This window comes from Python bivittatus, unplaced genomic scaffold (genome assembly GCF_059951505.1).
Source record: "Python bivittatus isolate LINGU-HERP-01145 unplaced genomic scaffold, Pbiv_v1 ctg000080_np1212, whole genome shotgun sequence".
Classification (NCBI taxonomy): domain Eukaryota; kingdom Metazoa; phylum Chordata; class Lepidosauria; order Squamata; family Pythonidae; genus Python; species Python bivittatus.
Genome location: NW_028277035.1, coordinates 85,589,937 through 85,611,843, shown reverse-complemented (window position 1 = coordinate 85,611,843; position 21,907 = coordinate 85,589,937). Strand labels below are relative to the sequence as shown.

At 44.1% G+C, this 21,907-nt stretch overlaps 2 protein-coding genes and 1 long non-coding RNA gene across 10 annotated transcripts in view; 2 read left to right on the top strand and 1 right to left on the bottom strand.

Moving 5' to 3' along the window:
- LAMB2 (laminin subunit beta 2) overlaps nt 1-13,567 on the top strand; it is a 55,207-nt gene extending 41,640 nt beyond the window's left edge. For 2 of the 4 annotated variants that reach the window (XM_088134480.1, XM_088134482.1), the window contains 9 exons: nt 1,370-1,611; nt 2,426-2,626; nt 2,857-3,001; nt 4,788-4,995; nt 5,722-5,863; nt 9,294-9,470; nt 11,286-11,445; nt 11,679-11,853; nt 12,928-13,567. In XM_088134480.1, coding sequence (XP_087990606.1) covers nt 1,370-1,611; nt 2,426-2,626; nt 2,857-3,001; nt 4,788-4,995; nt 5,722-5,863; nt 9,294-9,470; nt 11,286-11,445; nt 11,679-11,853; nt 12,928-12,946 — 1,469 coding nt within the window. In that variant the 3' untranslated portion in view covers nt 12,947-13,567. Of the gene's footprint in view, nt 1-1,369; nt 1,612-2,425; nt 2,627-2,856; nt 3,002-4,761; nt 4,996-5,721; nt 5,864-9,293; nt 9,471-11,285; nt 11,446-11,678; nt 11,854-12,927 lie in introns of those variants that run through there. The other 2 variants (XM_088134481.1, XR_015795018.1) reach the window with 2 other exon arrangements.
- LOC112541929 (uncharacterized) lies at nt 5,342-20,094 on the bottom strand. The gene is made up of 2 exons (XR_015795019.1): nt 19,740-20,094; nt 5,342-5,568 (listed from the first exon to the last, which is right to left on the bottom strand). It is a non-coding gene; the product is annotated as an uncharacterized LOC112541929 (long non-coding RNA).
- USP19 (ubiquitin specific peptidase 19) overlaps nt 19,293-21,907 on the top strand; it is a 39,321-nt gene continuing 36,706 nt past the window's right edge. For all 5 annotated transcript variants that reach the window (XM_088134485.1, XM_025173412.2, XM_015889897.3 and 2 more), the window contains exon 1: nt 19,293-19,423. The gene's annotated coding sequence lies outside the window, so the exon portion shown is untranslated. The remainder of the gene's footprint in view (nt 19,424-21,907) is intronic.

The window sequence follows — 21,907 nt, the reverse complement described above, 5'->3', positions numbered from 1 at the left end:
TGAAATTAAAAGACGCTTGCTCCTTGGGAGGAAAGCTATGGCAAGCCTAGATAGCATATTAAAAAGCAGAGACGTCACCTTGCCGACAAAGATCCGCATAGTCAAAGCTATGGTTTTTCCAGTAGTAATGTATGGCTGTGAGAGCTGGACCATAAAGAAGGCGGAGCGCCGAAGAATTGATGCCTTTGAACTGTGGTGCTGGAGAAGACTCTTGAGAGTCCCCTGGACTGCTAGGAGGTCAAACCAGTCAATCTTAAAGGAAATCAACCCTGATTGCTCATTGGAAGGATCGATAATGAAGCTCAAGCTCAGATACTTTGGTCACCTAATGCGAAGAGAGGACTCTTTGGAAAAGACCCTGATGCTGGGAAAGATTGAAGGCAAAAGGAGAAGAGGACGGCAGAGGATGAGATGGTTAGATAGCATCACTGAAGCAATGAGCATGAAACTGAGCAAACTCAGGGAGGCAGTGAAGGACCGGAAGGCCTGGCGCAGTATGGTTCATGGGGTCACGGAGAGTCGGACACGACTTAACGACTAAACAACAACAACAACAATCTGATTTATCATTGTAGATGTTCATTCCGATTGATTTACAGAGCATTTCACTACACCAGTGTCCTATTCCTGTCCAAGTGCTTATCAGCACAATTTCTCCAATAATGATGCTGATGGTGATGAATTGTGATTGAATGCAGATTCTTTAAGCAATGATATGCCCAGGTTCCAAAGAATCCACGTGATCCACAAGAACAGAATTGTGCATTGTGCCCATTGAAGGACTGCAGCACTCTGGTGCAAAGAGGCACGCTGCCTTTTAAGTTGAACAGCACCTTGTCTTCACTGCAGTGGAAACTGCTTTGGTGCCTCAGTGGTTCTGTTTGTCCATGTCCCTTATTGATACTGTACATTCTTAAGGACCTCTTCAGCTGAGGTTCACTTCTTGACCTTTTCCTGGAAACCCACTTTTGGTTTCACGGGCAGGAGAGAGGAGGGCTGAACAGATCTATCCATTTCTGTAAACTTCTCCCACGTTTCTCATGCTCCTGGCCTCACTTTGGAACTGATACTGTGGGGACAGGGACGGGTCTCTCCTCCCCCACCTCAGTTTTCTCAAATCCAGCAGAGCAAACCAATTCTAATGAGAAAGTAAGGTGTATCTCACCTACTTTGAAACCAGAATTTGCAACTGTGGTGGGGAAATAGATCATGTTCTGGGTTGTCTCTGTTCTGCTTATTTCCCCCAAGTGGGAATTTGGGAAACACATTCATCATTCTAGCAGGGTTTTCCGCAGGTCTAGTAGAAGAGGTTTTACTGCTCAGGACAGGTCTCTGGATGCTTATTTTAAATAATTCCTCACCCTGGCAGGGGCCCATGACAGTATCCAACAGTCCTTTGTGCAGTCGCGCGAAGCAGAGCGCCAGGCTAACGCTTCGACCTTGGCTGTGCCTAGTCCCGTCAGCCAGTCAGCTGCTTCCAGGCGCCGCATAGAACACCTGATGACGTCCCGGAGGGAAGCCTTCAATCGGCAGAACGCGGCCAACCGCCGAGGGCTGGGGGACCTCTCGGCCCGCGTCCGAGGGCTGAGCCTGGATCAGATCAACGAGAAGGTGAGGGAGAACGGGGACCGGATGCCCAAAGTCTGCTAAGAATGAAGCATCATGGGAAGGGGGGCAAAAGTGCCAGCGCCGTCAGAGAATCTGAGCATCTGGATATCAGTGTAATTGAAATAAATCCACCAAACAGGTGTGAGTGGCTTTGGGAAGGAAGGGTTTCCAGGGATCTTTGCCTTAATTACCTCACTAAATGTCTGGCTGGGAATTTATTCTCAGAGTTTTCAAGATTATGTTTTTACCCCAGACTAGCATTAAAATCCATGGGGTTCTTCCTTCTTTGGTTTGCCAGCTACATGGAGCTTGGCAACAGCAGAGTTTAAGTTCGTTAGAAGATTTAACACCATTTCTCATGTATGAAACAAAGAACAGGTTGCTTTGTGTAGGTGAACTAGCTCACCAGTGCAAGAATATCTGTCACATATAACTGCTCTTCTCTTGGAAGAAAATTACCACAGTTTCCCATCTCTCCTTTAATCATTTTCTTTCCCTTTCTCTGCTTCCTCCCAACAGTAGCTCTGTGTATATTTGTATATTTAAATATACGAAATATGTATTTGTATAAATAAATATGAATACCAGTAAACCCACTCTTTTTTCAGAAGTGCAACTAATCAAGTGGACTGTGTTCCCTGAAAGTTTATTTATTTGTCTCTAGGGTGCCATAAAACTCTTGCTTGTATAGTGGAGTCAAAATCAAGGGTTATGTAAATTGCCAGCGTGGACTGAGGGGAAGAACAGTCTGAGAGGGGTGGCTGTGAAAAGCAGAGGGGGGATAAAGTGAAAGATCGCTGCTTGCCCCCTCTCTTAGGTCTGTGGGGCCCAGGGAGATACTCCCTGCGCCCTCGATTCCTGTGGAGGGGCTGGTTGCTATGAGGATGGCAGACGTCACTGTGGAGGCCTCCACTGCAACGGAGCCATAGCCACAGCTGACAACGCCCTGGACCGAGCCCGTTACGTTGAGGAGGAGCTGCATAATGCAGTCTCTGAAGTGGAAAGTCTGCTGCATCAGGTAGGAGGGAGGGTGGGCATGGGGGCGGGGGTTGATATTTGGGCAGGGCAAATCTGAGAACATTTCAGTTTTGCGCCTTTCATATCCCATCAGAAGATCCCAAGGGGATACCTTTTTCCAGTTCCTTCTGGGAAGCAGAATTAATTCTGGGAAGCAGCAGCAATTTCCTTATCTCTGTGTATCTGCTGCCCCCTGCTGGTTTACCAGGCCCTTGGATGTGTTTTGGGCAGGTCTCCAATGCCAAGGCCCGGGCAGCTGAGGCAAAGCAGAGGGCACAGGCAGCCTTGGACCACGCCAATGCCACTAAAGCTCGGCTGGAGCACTCAAATAAGGAGCTGCGAGATCTTATCCAGCAAGTCAAAGAATTCCTAAATCGTAAGTACAAGAGCTAAGACCTCCCCCCGCCCACTTCTTCCTTTGTTGTATTTAATTAAAAGTATATTCTGCCCTCCGTAAACAGGTGTCCCACAAGGCGTGTTGTGTAAAATATTCCAGGTATGGTCCAAAATGTTAAATAAAATCCAACAAGCATAAAATAAAATGGAAGGACCTAAAAAATAAAACCCAGACTTCATGCCATTAGTATCATCCAATCTTCAGACATCTTCCCTGTTCCAGCTAAATGGTAGCAGCTAGCCATCTGTGACTGATTTCAAAAAGTTAAGCAAGCCCAGTCCTGGTTAAAAGCTTGGATGAGAGACCACCAGAAAACAGCAGGACTGGGGAGAGCCAGTGTGGTTAATGGTTAAAGCGCTGGACTGGTTAATGGTTAAAGCACTGGACTGGGACTGGGGAGACAGACGCAGGTTCGAGTCGACCCTCAGTCATGGAATCTCCCAGTCACTCCCTCTCAGCCCAAGTTACCTCACCGGGTTGTTGTTGGGGAGAAATATAGGACAGGGAATACTATACAGGCCCCCTTTGAATTCCTAGACAAAAGGCAAGGCCTAGATCTAATTAAGAAAAATAGACATTGAAAAACCACCTTGGAAGAAGACACTGGCAAGCTGGTTCCCTAGGATTGCCCAGAACCCTGCCTAGATGTGCCCATGTGCCCATCAGGAGTCAAGCTCAAATCAAGGGAACCTTTCTGAGTCTGATGCCAGCCTCTCTGAGCCAAAACTTATTAGAGGAAGACTGAGTTCGACAGAAACATCCCACAAAAGAAATTCAAATGTTGTGATTCACATACATTCAAAATGGGATCATGAATGTTCATACATCAGCTCATTTTGCTTCAAAAAAAATTGCAATTCTGGGGAACTAGAAGTAGAAAGTACATGAAGATTTAAGAGAGATAGAAAAAGAGAAACAAAGAGGTCACTGTTCCTGAAAGTACCCCAAATTCTTCCATGTTTTTCTCCAGTCATGCCTGAATTAACTCATTTTACGTCCTTCTTAGGAATCTCTCTCCCCTCTCCCAGTTTCTAAAAACCAATCACCTAGTGCCACCTTCTTCAGCCTGATGCCCTCCAGAGATGTTGGCTTACAGCTGCCATAATGGTTAACTAGATGTGTAGATCAGCTGCATCATTGTGTTGCTGCAGCAACCATCTCCAGCTCTGAACTTGGCACCAGGATCAGGCCTTCTCGGAGATGTGGGGAGGTTCAGGCCACTTCCAACTCTTGAGGGACTAAGCCAAAATTAATAAAAACTTATGAAAACAGAATAAAGGTATCCCGGGGGGTAATGGTGGTGAAAATGTGCAAGATAGTGGGCACAACATTGAGATAAAAGCCCTGCCTCTTTTGTACATGTGTGCAACTTCAGCGTGCCTGCCATCTTGCAGTTTTTGACATCAAAAGAACAAAAGATGAAACATAATTTAGCTATTTTAAACAGAATAAAAAGCAGTTGTCTAAAATTGAGTCGTCTGTGTGCTTGAGGCCCAGAGGAAACGGCCCTCCTGCTTTGCTCCCCCCGACATTGGCCCCATTTCTCAGCACAGCTTTCAAATTGTCTCATAAATTTAAAAACAAAATACCTCAATGAGAAATTTATATAGCAGATACTTTGGGGGAATTGGGGAGAATGTTCACACTGGGATGGAAGACAACAGAGCTGAAGGCAGAGGCCCATTTAAGATGGAGTCCTGTGGATGGCCAGGAGCGGGCTGCCATTTACTTTTCCACAGCTCTAATGGATCCATCCTGCATACAGTCGAGGGGGCTGATCCTGACAGCATTGCACTGGTGGCTTCCCGTGTGCTGGAGCTCTCCATCCCAGCATCCCCTGTGCAGATCCACCATCTTGCTGAGGAGATCAAGGAACGGGTCAGCAGCCTGGCCAACGTGGATGCTATCTTGGATCAAACAGCAGGGGACGTCCGCGTCGCAGGGCAGCTACTACAGGACGCACGCCGGGCCAAGTGAGTATGGCAGGGAGGGTGGGGGGGCCTCAGGACAAGCAGAGCTAAATCCATTTTTAGCTGGATTCTGACCCATTTTTAACTGGAGAACGTTTGTATATGAGTTGAACGTGCTACGTGTCAGAAATTGGAACTGCATTTCCGTGGGCCTTTTCTCTCTACTGAATTGAAGTATGCTCCAACATTGCTTGAGCTGGCAGAAAACTATAGTATCTCATCTAAACAGTCTGGGAAATTCACAAGCAAGGATAGTGCAGACAAATGAACCTCTCTGCTTTATATTCTGCATATCTTTGATATACAGTGGTCAGGTTCAGCCCAAGAACCACAGCGAGACAAATCCAGGAACAGCTCAGTTACTTTATTAGCTTACACCTAGTAGACAGAATCTTGCCAGACTAACTCTAACCCCCAACGACAGCAACTAAACACTCCAAATTCCTGAGGGTGGCACCAGTCTCCTTCTCTTCACTCTCACACACTCTGGCTGAGGGCTGAGGAGATGCTTGGGATTCCTCTCCCCCTCCTTATGACCTTGGACCTCCTCACTCATGTCTTCCATCACATCAGCACCTGAAATGGGAAGATTCCATTTAGTGATAATGGCCACTAATAGACCTATGACCCCCTCGCAGATCTGTTATTTATGCCAGTGACTATTACAGCATCAAGGTTGCTGATGAGTGTAGGGTCCTATTCATACTTGCAGACCTTTTTTCCCCCCAGTGCTCGGGCAGAGAGTGTAAAAAATGCAGCTCAAGCAGCGAAAAAGGCTCTTGATGATGCCAAACGTGCCCAAAATGCTGCTGAAAAAGCCATCAACTCTGCAGACAGCGATATCCAGCACACAAACACAGTTGTTAATGAGGTAAGATACCATCACGAATTATTTTACCAGCCCAAAGAAAATATCCATATGTTGCATTAGACCTAGAAGGGCATGCCTAGTAGTAATAATCCTTCTGTGGTTACAGCAATAACTACTACCACAACAATTACTGGCACAACAATTAGGGATGCCACTGAAGGAGGCAGGAATTTTAGTTTCTTTTCCATTCTGCAATTTCGCATACCCAAGTCTTAACACATTAGGTTTTCTTTTTATTCCCTGATGAAAATTGACATGGAATTGCACCACCATTGTTCAGCACTTTACCATCAGATTTGTTGCTCAGCAGTTAACTGCCAGATTTTGGCAGTGCAATCTTGGGGGCTCTGGAAGCTCAAAAAAAAAAAAGTTTCAAAGCCTGAGGGCAACCTAACAAGCTTCCAAATTCCTTCCCTGAAACAGAGAGCACATCCTGACAGCAGTTTAACATGCTTGCCTCTAGTCCAGTCTTTCTCAACCTTAGCAACTTTAGGATGTGTGGACTTCAACTCCCAGAATTCCCCAGCCAGCATTCTGGCTGGGGAATTCTGGGAACTGAAGTCCACACATCTTAAAGTTGCCAAGATTGAGAAACATTGCTCTAGTCTGTGAAGCAACACCAAATATGCCGTGTAATTCTTTCTAGCTAAGTAGCCACTTTGTATTTTGTCTTGGTGTCATGGCTGGTGAGTGGTGATGTCCTAATAGTTTCCTGCAGGGCAAGTAAGATGTACTGATTGGTGGATATCCCTACTCAGTTAACAGGAATGTACAACCCACCATGTTACTAGCTTCCCATACTTCTCTTTAACCACGGCTTATGACTTACTGAATACTTTTGAATTCCATGGTTGGAAAAGACTCCTGAGAATACCATGGATAGCCAAGAAAGTGAATGAATGGATCATTGAACAAATCAACCCAGAGTTTTCACTTGAGGCACAAATGACCAAGATCAGATTATCATAATTTTGGACACATTTTGCAAAGACCCATAATGCTGGGAAAGATGGAAGGAAAAGGATGACAGGCAGCAGCAAGGTGGATAGACTTGATTACAGTGGTGATAGGTACACCACTGAAAGGCCTGAAGGACCAGGTTGTGGACAGATCATCCTGGAGAATCAGTCTTGCTCAAGAGTCAACAGCAACTTGATGGCAAGTTGTGATGGCATATAATGAATCAGTTGATTACCTACTTAAGCCTAGATGTGTCTTCCAGATTCCCATTCTTGGCAACCAAAATGCCACCTGTTCCAAGTTTGCAGTATAGCATGATGTGAAAAAGCAATCTTCATTAACTATTTACATTTATACACCACTATAATCTCCAAGGACTCTCAGCAATTAAACCAAAACCATGCAATGCAAAGATATAAAACATCTATGGTAAACAAAATAAAAAAATAAAAAATAGAACAGATGGAGCAACACCAACCAACCAACATCACATTAATCCCAAAATGACATCTGGAAGAGCTCTAACTAACTTCCAGACGGCTACCACAAAAGGGGTTAATATAATTTCCAAGGGAGGCTATTCCAGAGCACAGGAACCACTACTGAAAATCATCTCCTGGACTCAACCCCACTCAACTCACAAAAATGGGGCACCACCAATACTTTTTCCTGGGATAACTATAGTAAGAAGCATCAACTCTGGTTGGTGAAGATAGTCCTGCAAGATCTAAATGCCAAACTATAAAGGACTGAATAGGTTAAAACCAAATTTTTTAATGCCTCCCTCCCCCAGCCTATTGCAGTTAGTGCAGAACCCATAATATGGGTGTAACGTACTCATGGTAATGAATGCCATCCAGCCAGCAGGTTGCTGGTTTCTAGTAAGTAAATAAATCATACATACATACAGTTTCTGAGTGGTCAACAAAGGTAGCCCCATGTAGAGCTCATTGCAGTAAGGTGATAAAGATGTGAATCTCCATAGCCAGATCCTCCTATTCCAGGTAGGGACACACCAGCCAAAACTGGCCAAGGCAGTTCGGACCACAGCCTCCATCTGTTCATATGGCAGTAGCTGTGAGTCCAGGACCACCCCCAAGTCACAGACCAGCTCTCTCAGTAGTGCTTTCCCCTTAAGAGCCAACAGAGTCAACAGAGAACCATGATGAACCAATAGCAACTCCATCTTGCTTGGCTTCAACTTTAGCTGGTTTCATCCTTTCCAGATCCCCACAGCATCCAGGCACTGGAACAAGCATCTGTGGCAGGACCCAGGGTGGCTATATACATCTGAGTATCATCTGCATATTGATGTACTTTCCAAAACAACAGATGGCTGCTTCCAGCAGCTTCATGTAAATATTAACAAGCAGAGAGGAGAGGACCAAGCCCTGTGGGACTCCACAAGGCAGCAGTTACTAAACTGACCTTCCCCACAACCACAGATTGAAACCACTTACTAAGAAGGAGCAGAACCATTGCAAAATAGTGCCTCCGGTCCCCAATTCTCATAGCCAGAGCAGACGGATACTATGGTCAGTACTACTGAAAGCTGCCAAGAGCTCTAATAGGTCCATGGAGGGTGCATTTCCCCCATCCTAGTCCTAATTAATGCCAACTCAGTCCCATGCCCTGGCCTGAATCCTGACTGAAAAAGATAGATATAATCTTTCCTCTCATTCTAGAGCACTCTTTGTCTGAATCCCCACTACCCACTCCACAGTCTACCCCAAGGAAGGGAGGTTGGAGACTAGGCAATAGTTACCAAGAACAGCTGGATCCAGGGGAGGCCTCTTAAAGAAGGTATACCTCACAGCCCCATTCAAGGCTGCTGGTGTAATCCCTTTTGGAAGCAAGCCATTGACCGCCTCTGGGTCCAGCCTGTCAGGCCTCCTCCACACCCACATAGGAGCCAGGAATGGCACGGATTAAGCTCGCAGATGGCAGGGTATGCCAGTGGGCACCCTAGTCACTTACCTGGCGTCTGTAGGCCAAAAGGAATCCCAGATAAAGCGGTGATGCATCTCTTCAGTCACAGCTTCAGGCGTTGCTCATAAGGAGTCAAGACCTCTGTGAATCTGAGCAAGTTTTTCTGCAGAATCCTGTGCAAAGTCCTCTTAGCCGCCAGGTGGTAGATTTACCCGCTCATTCCTTTCCAAGAGGGAATTACCCCTCCACCCTAAACAAGGCCACTGACCAACCACTCACCAACCCGATGAGGTAAAGTACAAGCCCTTCACCTCCCTTAACACCATCGTATAGGCTTGAATTTGAACTTGTGCCTATACTTGGCTGGGTTCATTTCTTGTAGCCCTCTGGGTATCACTTCAGTCACTTCATCTCCTGGAGCTCCTACCAAGGACTCCCCCAGGACTGGCAAGCAGCCTAGATGGTTTAAGGTGATGCTTCCACAACATGGGCCCACATGGGACATTTCTTCTGTCCCCTCTTATCTACCTTATTCCACCAGATTAACAGGAAGACTGCAAATGCTGAGGTTGAGTTGGCTGCAGCGAAGAAACGGGTGGGCCATCTTGACAGGCAAGTGGATGTTCTCAAAATGAAGCGGGCCAGTAACATCCTGGCAGCCACCCAAGCAGAAGAGACGGCCAGTGCTGCCAAGAACCGAGCTGAGGAAGCTGAACAGGTATGTGAGACAAAAATGGGCAATGGCCGTTCCTTGCCCTGAGCTGGGATTTTAAACATCTTTTCTTTGCTCTGTTGTGGGGTCCAGAGCCACAGAAATTCTGTTGGAGGCTTAATTGGTTTCTTTCAATCCTAAAATATTTTTATCCTGGTGTTTTCATACAGCTCAGGCAGCTCGCAACAAATAACACAAATCAGGCATTTCTGATAAAAATGATATTTGGAAACTCTGCTCGCTCCTTTGTTTGGGTCCTAATATATTTTTATAGATTCACTGTATTTTATTTTTGTCTCAGTGTCTCCAGAGATCCAAGCTTGCTCATTTTATTCCGATCTCTAGGGAATTACCACAAATATCCTGAGAACTAGGTTGTCCTTACTAACATGTCCCAAGACAATTGTAACACACAAGTTGCCTGTATTTATTTTATCACATGTTATCCAAATTTTACCTCAGTTTATTCTCACAATGATCTATTCTCAGAACAGTGAGGTTATGTGGCCTAAGAAATTGTCAGCTAGTTAGTGATTAGATGCTAACACATGAGGCTGGTAGCAAAAATGCTTTTAATTCTGTAAATGGCCAGTGCCAAGGCACCATCATCCCTAAAAATGAATTTCTGCCAGGAGTTGCATGGGTGTGCACTGAAGTCACTGGCACAGACAAGCTAGGGTGACATTCATCCTCCCTCCAGTTCAGTGGTGGGGAAGTTATACTTCATCAATATCTGGAGAACTACAGCATCCTCTGCCATTGTTTCTCTGGAAGGTTCCAGACACTCCACCCTTGCTGGTAGCCATCAAACTCTCCAGTGTAGCATCTTGAAACATTTGCATGAAATCATTAAATTGGAAGGCCCTTAAAAAACCAATCCCAAAGTCCAAGAGGCAGGATCATCTCTCCACTTACTAGCACCCTAAACCATCTGCGCTTTTAACTCACATCATGTGTCGTAAGCAGTGACATGGTGCTAAAAAGAAAATAACACCCAAAGTTATATCTCTTAAACTTGGGAGGAGAGCAGAAACCAAAAGGTTGACCTCAGGGTTTCTAGCGTGTTCCTTTCTGGCCTACAGCTTAAGCACCTTACAGTACAGACCTATTCTTCTCCACTGCATGCATGTCCCCAATGAGGCCATTTTCATTCCATAAATCCTTAGAAGGAGTTTGAAAGCAACCTTTGGCTGTCTTGACTTCTGTGACCACGAATGCTGAAAAGAAACACAAATCACTGCCCCACTTGAACTGCAGTAAGTCTTGCAGCAACAACCATCTTCTCACCTCCACTCCATGCGAAAGGAAAAGAAGGGAAAGGGGTGAAAACCCAAATGGTCAAGTTTTGCATGGGAAATAGCTCCAATGAGGAATAGAAGGGGGAAGCAGACAACACTCGTGAGAATTCACACGTTTTGCCTCCTCTGGGCTGTGGGGCAAGGAACACCAAAACGGTCGAAGTAGCCTCTGTCTTTTAGAATCTGAAGCTCAGGAGTCCAGAGAAGTGAAATAAAAGTTGCCTCCACTTGGGGAAATGAGCCTTGGAATTCCGAAAGAAAATCCCCAAACTTCTCAGCAGTTTCAGCTACTGTACACCAAATTCCTAATACTGCTGACAGTTGAGGGGACATAGAACAGCTTTCAAATTGCCACAGAATCCTTATCCAAGCACACGGTGGAACAAAGGCACTGTATGACTTAGGAGGCACAATTGCAGTCATTGCTCTGGCCATCCTTTCAAACACCGTGTGGGGAATAAGAGACTGCATGGAGGTCTGACGTTCTGTTTGTTGCCTGCTGATGTTTCCTGCTGAATTTCAGGTACTGGAGGGACCGCTGGGTGATCAATACCGCACCATGCAGGAGCTAGTGGAACGCAAAGCTCAGCATGTAGTGGGGGCCCGAAAGAAAGCAGAGCGCCTGCGAGATGAGGCCAAAGGGCTTCTGCGCGATGCTCATGAAAAACTACGGCGGCTGAGCAGTAAGTGCCTGAGATGTGTGTGCGTGTGTGCGTGCATGCGCACGCATCAGAATAAATGATGCAGATTTAAATTTTTAATGAGATCTGTGCTCTTGGCAAGCAGAAATCTTGCCTTACCTTCTGTTTGGTATGTGGCCTTTTACTGAACTCTTCCCAAAGATTTTCAGTCTGGTCATCCTCTAAATAAGATCAAATAGTATGTGTTTGTTTGTTTGTTTGTTTGTTTAATTTAGAGGTCACTGCTCCAAATGACTCTGGGCACCTTGCACTTAAAAGCAAGAACAAGAAAAATCAGATAAAGAACAAGAAAAACAGATCATCAATCTGGAAAACAAACAGTGAAAATAGAGACAACCTACAGAGGCCAGCAGCCACCCTACCCACCCCAAGGCCTGGGAGAACAATCAGGTTTTCAAATAATATTTCAGAATAGGATAGAAAAATACATTTTCAATTAGAAAATTGAAATATTCTCAAAGCATACCTTTTGGGTTGAATGCCACACTTGGGCAAAAAGCTCATTTCCCAAGGCAGCTCATATCCCAATGGAAAGAAGGTCCCTGGCAAGAGTAGCGAAAGGTGCCTATGGACAGAGGACCTTTTCGTATCGGGGAGGAGAAAGCAGAACACCTTGTATTGGTCTCAGCAGGTTCATGCACATAGGCAGCCTTGTTTGGGCTCAGAAGCTAAGCAGGGTCCGATCTGATTACTACTTGGAGACCACCAGAAAAGTAAAAGAAAAAAGAACAATTCGAGAAGAGGGCAGTGACAAACCACTTGCGCTGTTGTCAAGAAAATGGCATGGAAATAATCATAGGAGTCGAGCCTGAATTGAGAGTGTCTTTACTTTTTTATCTTATGCTAAGAATCTCTATGCTATACATGACTTGGATTTGCTGCTTTGCAACTCCTGATCATGAGGAGGAAGATATTTTTTATGGTCAAAACTGTTGTCCAAAGCTAAGCATTTAAGCCAGGCAATTGTCTAGGACAGTGTGTCTCAACCTTGGCAACTTTAAGACATGTGGACTTCAACTCCAAGAATTCCCCAGCCAGCATGCTGGCTGGGGAATTCTGGGAGTTGAAGTCCATGCCTCTTAACGTTGCCAAGGTTGAAAAACACTGGTCTAGGATCTAGGGATCACTGAAGGGCTCAGAGTCAAGCTTCAGGTGCAGCATACTTCTTGATCCCCCACTTTCTCTGCAGCACTCAGGTGTCTGTTAGGGAGAATGAATTATAAAAATAACACAAGCATGCCCGGGGGGTGAGGAAGTACAATTATCTTGGCCAAAGGGAATGCCTGCTGCAGGCCTTTTGTCTGGAGTTTCACAGAAAATAATGTAGAACTAGCTGTTTGGATATTAGATTCAGAAATGAGAATGCACTATGAGCAAAGACTGTGCTATGAGCAAAGACTTCTCTTCTTGTACTGTCTGAATTTCTCCATCTTTAACCCCTTTTTCCCTTCCTTCCTTATTCAGAGCTGGAAGAAACATATGAAGAAAATGAGAGACTGCTACAAGACAAAGCAGCCCAGTTGGATGGGCTGGAAGCCAAGATGAGAAGCATCCTGAAAGACATCAATGAGCAAATCCAAATCTACAACACTTGCCAGTGATTCCCCATCACGGGCTCCCCCACGCCCCATGTGTAAATCCCACTTACTACCCCCATCCATGTGCTTAAAGCAGCACCGTTTTTTGGCTTAGCGTGGCCTAGCTCCAACTACTACATGGAGCACTGATTCCTATGGCCGTTCCTTCTCAGTATCTCTTGATATAGCAGCATCACTCGGCTCACAACCTCCATTGTATCACAAAACACAACACTGCCCCATAACATCCTTGTGAGACTGCTAACAGCCAGCACTGGGAATGTCAGCCTGGCGGTCCTTGGTGCTTTTCTGTTTTTATGCTATTCATATTTTCAGTGTTTCACACACAGTAGTGTAGGAATCTCCTTCCAAAGCAATGGAGGCCAAAAAGAGAGAAGGATGGCCTAAGAATGGATCAGATGAGGTAGTTACACTGGCATGTATGCTTCACATGACCTGTCCCAACCAGAATGGCTTACATGTGTGGGAAAATAAAGACCCAAAGTGGCAGTGCTTTTTGCATCCTATTATCTTGTTTCTTTGTCTGTTTAAAGCGAGCTTCAGTTCTCACAACTGATTCTAGAAGTAGGCTAGAGAATGTTGACACCATTAGTAGGGGGCTGGGCAGAATTGATTCAACATGTTGCAGAGATGCAACAGAGAGTTGAAAGTGAAATGTCAGATACGGACATCACCCCAAACTGGAAATGGTGCAAAGAGGCAGAAACCAGGCAAAACACAGCAGGAGGGGCAGTAGCAATAGGAAAGCAGTAGCAGCTTTGCTGCAGAAGAACCATCCTTATAAAAGCCTAGCTAGATCAGATTATTTTCTGAGAAGCCCACAGAAAAGACCTGAAGGCAACAACTATTTTTGTGAAGCAACTGGCATCCAGGGGCATATTGCCCCTAAAGCTGAAGATTGTATAAAGCTACCACGGCTAATAGTCATTGAGAGACTTTTCCTCCAAGGTTTATTTTAATTTTGCATTCTGGAAACAATTTTGTGAACACAAGGAGGAAGAATACGCCTTCGTATGTTTCTGTAGTTGTAGATCCACTTCTTTTTTTCATAGCAGAATGAAGTCAGTGCAGCAAACCTACACAGAAAATGTGAAAGTGTTTTGCTTTCAGGGATAACATTCAGCTGAATCTTTAAGCGTGCTGTGCTCCTGTCTGTGACCAGAGATCAGGGGTGTCTACAGGGTATCAAAAAAGTCAAGACGGTGGCTGTGAAGGTTCAATCAAAACTCCATCTGTTTTTTACACGCGTTGCATTGATTACAGTGTCACAGCCATCATCCTGACTTTTCTTTCCATTGCCTGTAGACACCTTTATCACAGATAAAAAAATCATACCCCCTGGGCTCATATGTTGGACTTCAGCCATAATGTAGTTGAATTTTGGCTCAACTGTTCTGTGAACCCAACCACTGGGGTTTGTAAATCATAGGTTATGGCTTAAGGTATTGTATAAACCCTGTCGATTGATTCATAAAAGCATAGTTAAAAAGCATAACATAGTGTTAGGTGTGAACCCATCACTGAGAACCACTAAGCACCAATAGACGAGTAGAACTTCATTTAATTCCAGGATTGCCTTATTTTCTACAGTAGAAGGCTGTTCATCGAATTTCTCTTAAGGATTTGTACATAAAGCTACATTCTCCTCTTTCTAGTAAATCATTTCTCATTTCACTTTCATTTTATTTATTTATTGTACACTGCCCTAAAACGTCCCAGCATGTTCAAGAGGTTCAGATTTCATGGATCAATGCAGGGTACACTTAAAAGCCTTGTCAGAAATAATTGCCAAGCTACAAAATGATAGGAAATAATATGTAGATTGCAACAGTTCATCACTAATACTAAAGCCCCTCATGGAGAAATAGAAAATGACTAGACGACACGGAATATTGTTTGTGAACCAAAAAAAAGGAGAAGTGAAAAATGTTTGGGTGTTGTTTTTCTCTTCTTCGTCTAAAGCAGAGACAGGCAACCTTTTCACGTGGGAGGTAGGGAGGGGTAGTGAGTGGGGCAATGATGCAAAGAGAGCAGGGCCAGGATTTTAAAGCCAGGTTTTAGGCTGTGTGGTCAGGATTGAACCCTTCTTTTCTGCAGCCCCAAGGGCTCCCCTCTTGCCAAAAATGGGCACCAATGGTCTGCTTTTTTGAGGAAAGAAACACGAAAATTGCAACGCACACCTACAAAATAGGTATAATATTTTAAAAAGCAAATTCCCCTAAAAGCCCAGGAAAAGAATCCTGTCCTGGATTTCAGCTCTTTACCTTGTGGTTTGTGCTGCCTTAATACGTGATATTCAAACTACTAGAATGTTGCCATAACCATCAGGTTCTGATTAGGAGCTGTCTGGCTGGATGCTGGCAACAACAGACTTTAAAAGAATGTCTGTTTACTAAAAAATTGCTCCTTTTTTATATGCAGTAGCTTGCTGGCAAACCCCACACTCACTAGCACTGATGATGTTACCTCGTTGGGTAATGAAGCATCTGCAAACAAACAGCCAAGCTCGGAGAGCACCAAGGACTCCACAACCTGGTATATAAAAGGCTCGCCTTGTCTTCGGCTAAGCAGATGCTAGCACAGAAGAATCCAAATCACAGCATCCCTGGCAGATGGCTATATAGCTTCCTACTGCACACATCCAATGTAAAGAAGCCCACCGCCTCCTTGGGTAATTGGTGTTACTGTTCAGGATTTTTTTTTTCTAACATTCAATCAGGATCTGCCTTCCTGTAACTGAAATCCTTTATTCTTTGTCCTGCACTCTAGAATGAAGAACAGGTCCTAACCTCCTCCCGTGTGACATTATTTCAAGTATTTGAAGAATGTTACTGTGTCCCTACTCAGTTGTCCTTTCCCAAGGCTAAATATACCATCCTCCAACCTCTTTTTACAAGATTTACTTTTTAATCCCATGATTATCTTGTTGCCTTCCTCTGATCCTTTTCCAATTTCTCTGACTCCTTCTTAAAGTGAGGCATTCAGAACTGGACACAGGACTCTAGTGCTGAGACCCTGGTGTTTGTTGAGCTTGGTTTTCTTCTTGCAAGTGTTTCATTACCAAACTGGGTGTCAGTGCTTTGACACGAGAGAGTTTGCTGACTTTTTATATATGGCAGTTGGGAGTTTATGTGCCTGTTTCTTGATTGGTCATGCTGTTTCATCCTAGATGGTTCCTGCCCATTGTGTGGGTTCTCCCTTTTGTAGCCTGGGTTTATCTCTATGTATCTGTTAATGACTGATCTACCAGAATGCCAGGAATTCCCTAGGAATTCTCTTGCATTCTTGGATTTGGCTTGAATTAAAATGTTACAGTAACAAACTATTAAAAGATCAAGAAGGAAGTGAACAGTCCTGGATACTTCCTCCCTTAATAAACACCCAGCAGTCAACAGGCCGATAAGAATCAACACAACAATAAAATGTCAATCTTGAGCTACACACATTCTTTGCTGTTGCTACAGTATACAAGGTGGAGGGCTGAACAATGTAGAACAGAGTAGAAAAATTATTTCCTGTGATTTAGATATTATACTTCTGTTGATGCTGCCTAAAACTGTATTTGCCTTTTAAGCAGACACATCACACTGCTGGCTAATTTGTTTGCAACCAACTACTATTCCAAGACTGTCGACCCTTCAAGGCAGTCCAGACCAGGAAACCAAAGTTGTGAATGCTAAGAATATTTTTATTATAAGATTACAGTAATAGAATCTTGCAAGTCTGAATGCGCCTCTCCCCTTCCTGCCTTTATGTTCAAGAGAACTAGGGAGGGTCAAGTCTGAGACGCTTTCTCAAATTACATTACTGCTTTGGACTTCTCTTATCTGACCATTGTCTTAGTTGCAGCTCTTCTTGCCATTCAAGATTATTCTTACAGCCCATCAACCTTTTATATATTATCATGCCAGGTATTGCCTGCCTACACCTGTGCATTCACCTTTTTCCTCTGTTAAATTTCATTACCTTATTTTTAGCCTGTTCTTCTGACCTATCAAAATTACTTGAATAGTACTATTTTTTCGGGTATTAGGTGCTAACTATACTACTACGCCATAGACAAGGAAAAAGTGCCAGTTGAACAAGATGAAATGAGGATACAGCAGCCACACGGTATTTGCTGCCATCATCCCACTATAAACTTATATACGTATGCTTTGCTCCATCTAGCCTAGTGTAACGATCTGCCACCCGCTACTCCCAAGTCCAGTAACTTTCCTTGCAACCAATATTGATTCAAAAGAAAGTTCATTTATTGAGAACAAGTGTACAGTTCCAAAGCATTGCTAAGACTAAGCCTGTGCGCGCCAAAAGTAGTTTTTTTTTTTTTACTTTTTCCCTCCTTCACCCCCCTTGCCTCCTTAGTCTCCTGATTCTCCCGCTGGTACGGCCTTGAGCATTCCAGCGCCTGTGATAAGGAGCCATCTGCCTCTAACGGTGTTCCATCTATCCCCCCCGTCCCCCCCCCACCTTTTACAATGGCAGAACCGCAGCATGTAAAAAGCAAATACCAAACTAGCCAACACTAAAATCTACTATTAAATCTTGTGAGGATTCTGATACCCAGGGTTCCCCAAAGTGGAACCCTCCCCAAAGGGTTGATGGAACTATTCAAGGGGTCAATAAATGTCTGGGGGTCAAAAGGGGGTCAGTAAATGTCTGGGGGGGTGTCAATATTTGGTCAATAAATGATGGAAGATCAAATGGGGTCAATTAATCTGGGGTCTCTATAACACTCCATGTCAGTCCCTAGTCCTGAAGGTGAGGTGGCCAGCGGCAAGACAGTGTTACACAGGTTTGGATGATCAGCCACCAGCCAGAACAGCCTTGAGTTGTCTTTATTGTTGTTCTTGTTGTTCGTAGTACTATTCAAGTCCTGAAATCTGATACAGCAAACAAACGTCTGTTATGCATCCTGACTACAGTGAAGGAGAGTTTGCAGAAAAGTTTGAACTCAAGCTAAAGATGTTACAGTATATGGTCAGGAAATGTAGTTTTCAAGCTGTGGATCGAGAAACAAACAATGGAGTCAGAAATTAATATTAACAACATCAACAGCGCTTTCTGTCTCTATGGATAGACTGTCTAAAAGATATTATGGAAGAGGAGCAAGTTTTACCTGACAAGACACAGGCTGAGTTGAAAGTGGACTTACAAATGACAGGCTACAAGAATGATATGGAAAAAGATGTTACGCTGGACATACAAAAGAAACCGGTTCATATCTTAATAATTAAAAGGGACATACCAACAATAAACCAAGAGAGTGACCTGGATAATTTTTCTATTTTGGACTTACAAAACAGACTTCTTAAAGCTTTAAAGAATCTTGTGAGAACTAATGAAAAGAAATTCAGTTCTATAACATTATTTGAATGGACTAAAGATTAAGATTGTTAGAAGTAAAAGGAAGGAATATAAAGTTGATTTATTTGAACAAGGTTAAAATAGATATGTTGTTATTTCTGGTAACCCTTAATGGACTTTTACTGACATCAGGACTAAAATGACGAGGTTTTATTTATTTGTTTATAGACAAGAGATGGGATATGGGACAAAGAGATCATTTGTTGTATTTTGAGAGAAGGTGATAAGTCACTAAAATTGTTATACTTGTTATGATGAAGACTGGAAGTCACTTCTTTTTTATATATTTTTCTTTATTACATTTTTTCTTTCTTTTCTATTCCCTTTCCCTCTTTCCCTTTTTCCCTCTTGCATCCATCTTTCTCCCTCTTTCTTTCTTTCCTTCCTTTCTTTCTTTCCTTCCTTTCTCTTTTCTTTTCCTTCCTTCCTTCCTTCCAACTTTCCTTTAATTTGTGTTAGTTTTTACTATTGTAATTATGATATTTAATAAAGTTACTTTAAAAAAAGAAACAGTAGTGGCCTTGTCTGCCGGATAGCTCCGTAATAGAAAATCTGTAACTGAATTTCAGTTACGTATTATATTAGGCCACCAGGTCGGACCAGTTGCTGCACAATACCCGCGGGTAAATTAAGGCTTTGTGTTACCAACCCTCTCCTAACAGAGCAGTTGCCATGGGAGCCCTGTATGACGTCACGAGGGCGAAGGCGTTCTTTGCGCTTCCTTTCCTTCTCCTCCGCACCGTCCGCGATCACAATTCCCGGGGTCACATGACTCTTGGTTGACTGGGGGTAGGAGGGGGATCTCTCCGCGCGCCATCGTAGCCACCGCCTCCCCCTCCGTGTCACGTGGCTGCGGCGGTACCGGTTTCCGGAAACACGTCAGGAGCACGGGCCTGGCTCCTCCTGAGTCTGCCCGTTCGGAACTTCGTTTCGAAACGAAACCAAACCAACCGCGGGGGCGGGCAGTCGCCGGGGCCTGCAGGGGGAGGGGGCCGGTGAGTGACCGGGGGCGGCACGGGTCTGCCTGGGAGGGGAGGGGGAGGGGGAGTCCCGGGGAAGGAGGGGCCTTGGGAGTGCGAGGCGGAGGGCGGGGCCTGGGAGTCTGCGGAGGGGCCCTAAACCGGGAGGGGTTTCTATGGGGACGAGGGGCGCTGGCGCGACTTACGTGGGTGAGAGCGGGAGGCCCGGCGGCCCGCCCTATCGAACCTACCGGGAACCCCCTTCCCCGCTCGCGGGTTGTCACTTTAAAGGCCTTCAGCGTCCCTCGCAAGGGTGGGGGCCTGGTAATTCCCCCACACACACACACGTCACCTCCTCTCTTTGCACGCGTGCTGGCGCTTAGCCGTGTGGACCCCCGGCGCCGGATGGAGTGGGACCACCCCGGTTCCTGCTGCGGAGAGGCGCCCCTTTCTGCCCATGCTGCGGGGTTCAGCAGCGCCTCAGCTGCAGAAGAGCCTTTGCGCATCCCTGGAGGAAGTGTAGCGGCCGGAGAGAGGTCTTTCCGGGACAATCCTGATAGGGTGCTGAGGAGGAGGGCTTGGGACAAAGCGAGTCGCGTTTACTGTTCGTTTTGGATAAAGGCCTTTATAGGGAGCGTGGTGGTAGGTATAATGGATGCTAATCGGAGGAGATGCTGAAGTATGGGGAAATCACTTTGCCTCCCTCCTTTGCCTCATGTAATGAAATGAAGAGGTCAGATACCCAGAAGACTGTCATACCCCAACTTTTAATGAAATGTATTTTGCAAGTTAAATCCAGATCTCAAACCTCTACCAACTTTGATATTTCATTTAGGACTGCAGAACTGTATGGCTGCAAAAAGAGAAAACGGTGTTACTCTGAAATTTTAGTTGTTCTTTTACGTAGTGTGATGTTTGTTACTGTATACTAAAGGTAGGATTAATGTGAGGCAAATTCAACATCTTCTAAGGCTGTTATGCTGCGCTCCTGGATGCATTCTTCTTTCTTTTTATAGTAATTGTATTAAAAACTACAATTACAACAATAAAACTAAGACAAGCTAAAAAAAAAAGAAAAGCATAAAAGAAAAAAAAATAGAAGGTGCAGCAAGGAGAAAAAATAGAAAGAAAAATAGAAAAGAAAGAAAAAATAAGAATATTGTAAAGAAGAAGAAAATAAATATATAAAGAAATAACTTCCCCCTTCATCACAACAAGTATAAACTATTTTAGTAACGTATCACCTTCTCTTAAAACAGAACAAATGATCTCTTCTTCCCATATATAACAGTTATGCTATAGCTGTTGCCTTAGACATTTTCTTAGCCCTTAGTCACAGACTTCTTGGGAGTGGTTTGGGCATGTTAACCTCAGCATCTCGCTAAAAGGACATGTCAGTGCGTTATTTCTTCTTGCTAAGTTTGGGATTGCATATGCCAAATCATTACTTCAGAAATTAACATTGTCATTTAAACTGATAGACAACCTGGTGTCAGTTACATTGAGGGAGCTGGGAAACACCTCAGAAATCAGTCCCTACTTGTGTAGGAAATTCACAGCTTGTTTCTTGTGATATCTTGAGAAGTACTACATGAATTTAAATGACATTTTCCATATAAGAATTCCCAGATTTCATTTTTTCCATTTATTATACATAAATAATGCAAAAATTAGTGGGGGAAATACCCTTTGAAGGCTCTTAGTAGCTGCATTATCAGAATATAAATCTGGAAAATAAAATAGATTGTTTTGGCTTCATCACATGGCAGTCTAATCTTTTCTCTTTGTTCTGAGCAAATGCTGGAGAGTGAAAATGAAAGTGACATTTGGCAAATAGAATCCTGTGCTGTCCACAGGGATACCTGTACTATGTTGGCAGGGAATGGGACTAGACCGGTGTCTGCTTGGGGCTCAGCAAGAAGCCTTCACTGCCAGTCAAAGCAAGCTGAGATTCTCTGGTTACCACTTCAGAGATGTTTATGATGTGGTTCAGTATTAAGCTGATGCATATTTAAGGTGTACCTAACCTATTAAATACACTGCATTATAATAGGGGGGAAATACAGGGGGAGTGATATAAATGGAAAGACATCAAAGATTTTCTGGGATTTTTTTTTAAAGCCAGCTTCTGCTCCCATTCATATCAGTTCTTAAGCAGCAACAACATCCTATCTGGAAACTAACTGTCTTGCACTCAGCTGCTCTGAGTTTAACTTTAAATAATGGAAAGGTATCATATGAGAGCAGACTAGCTCATGATGGCTGAGGTACCCATTTGTCCTGTTGCATTCTCTCTAAGATGATTTTCTATGTCGACTGCTTTTGTGGGGGCTGTAGTCATATCCTGTCAAATAAAATCCCCACCACAAACTGCTATTCTTTTGCAGTTATTCCTAAATCAGACTAAGGCCTAAAAATTGCCTTCAATAAGGAGTATTGCGCTTACTGGTCAGTAATATTAAATCCCAAGCAAAAGCATCATGCTTTGGTTTCTGTTGAAAGTTTGTTATAATTGTGGAC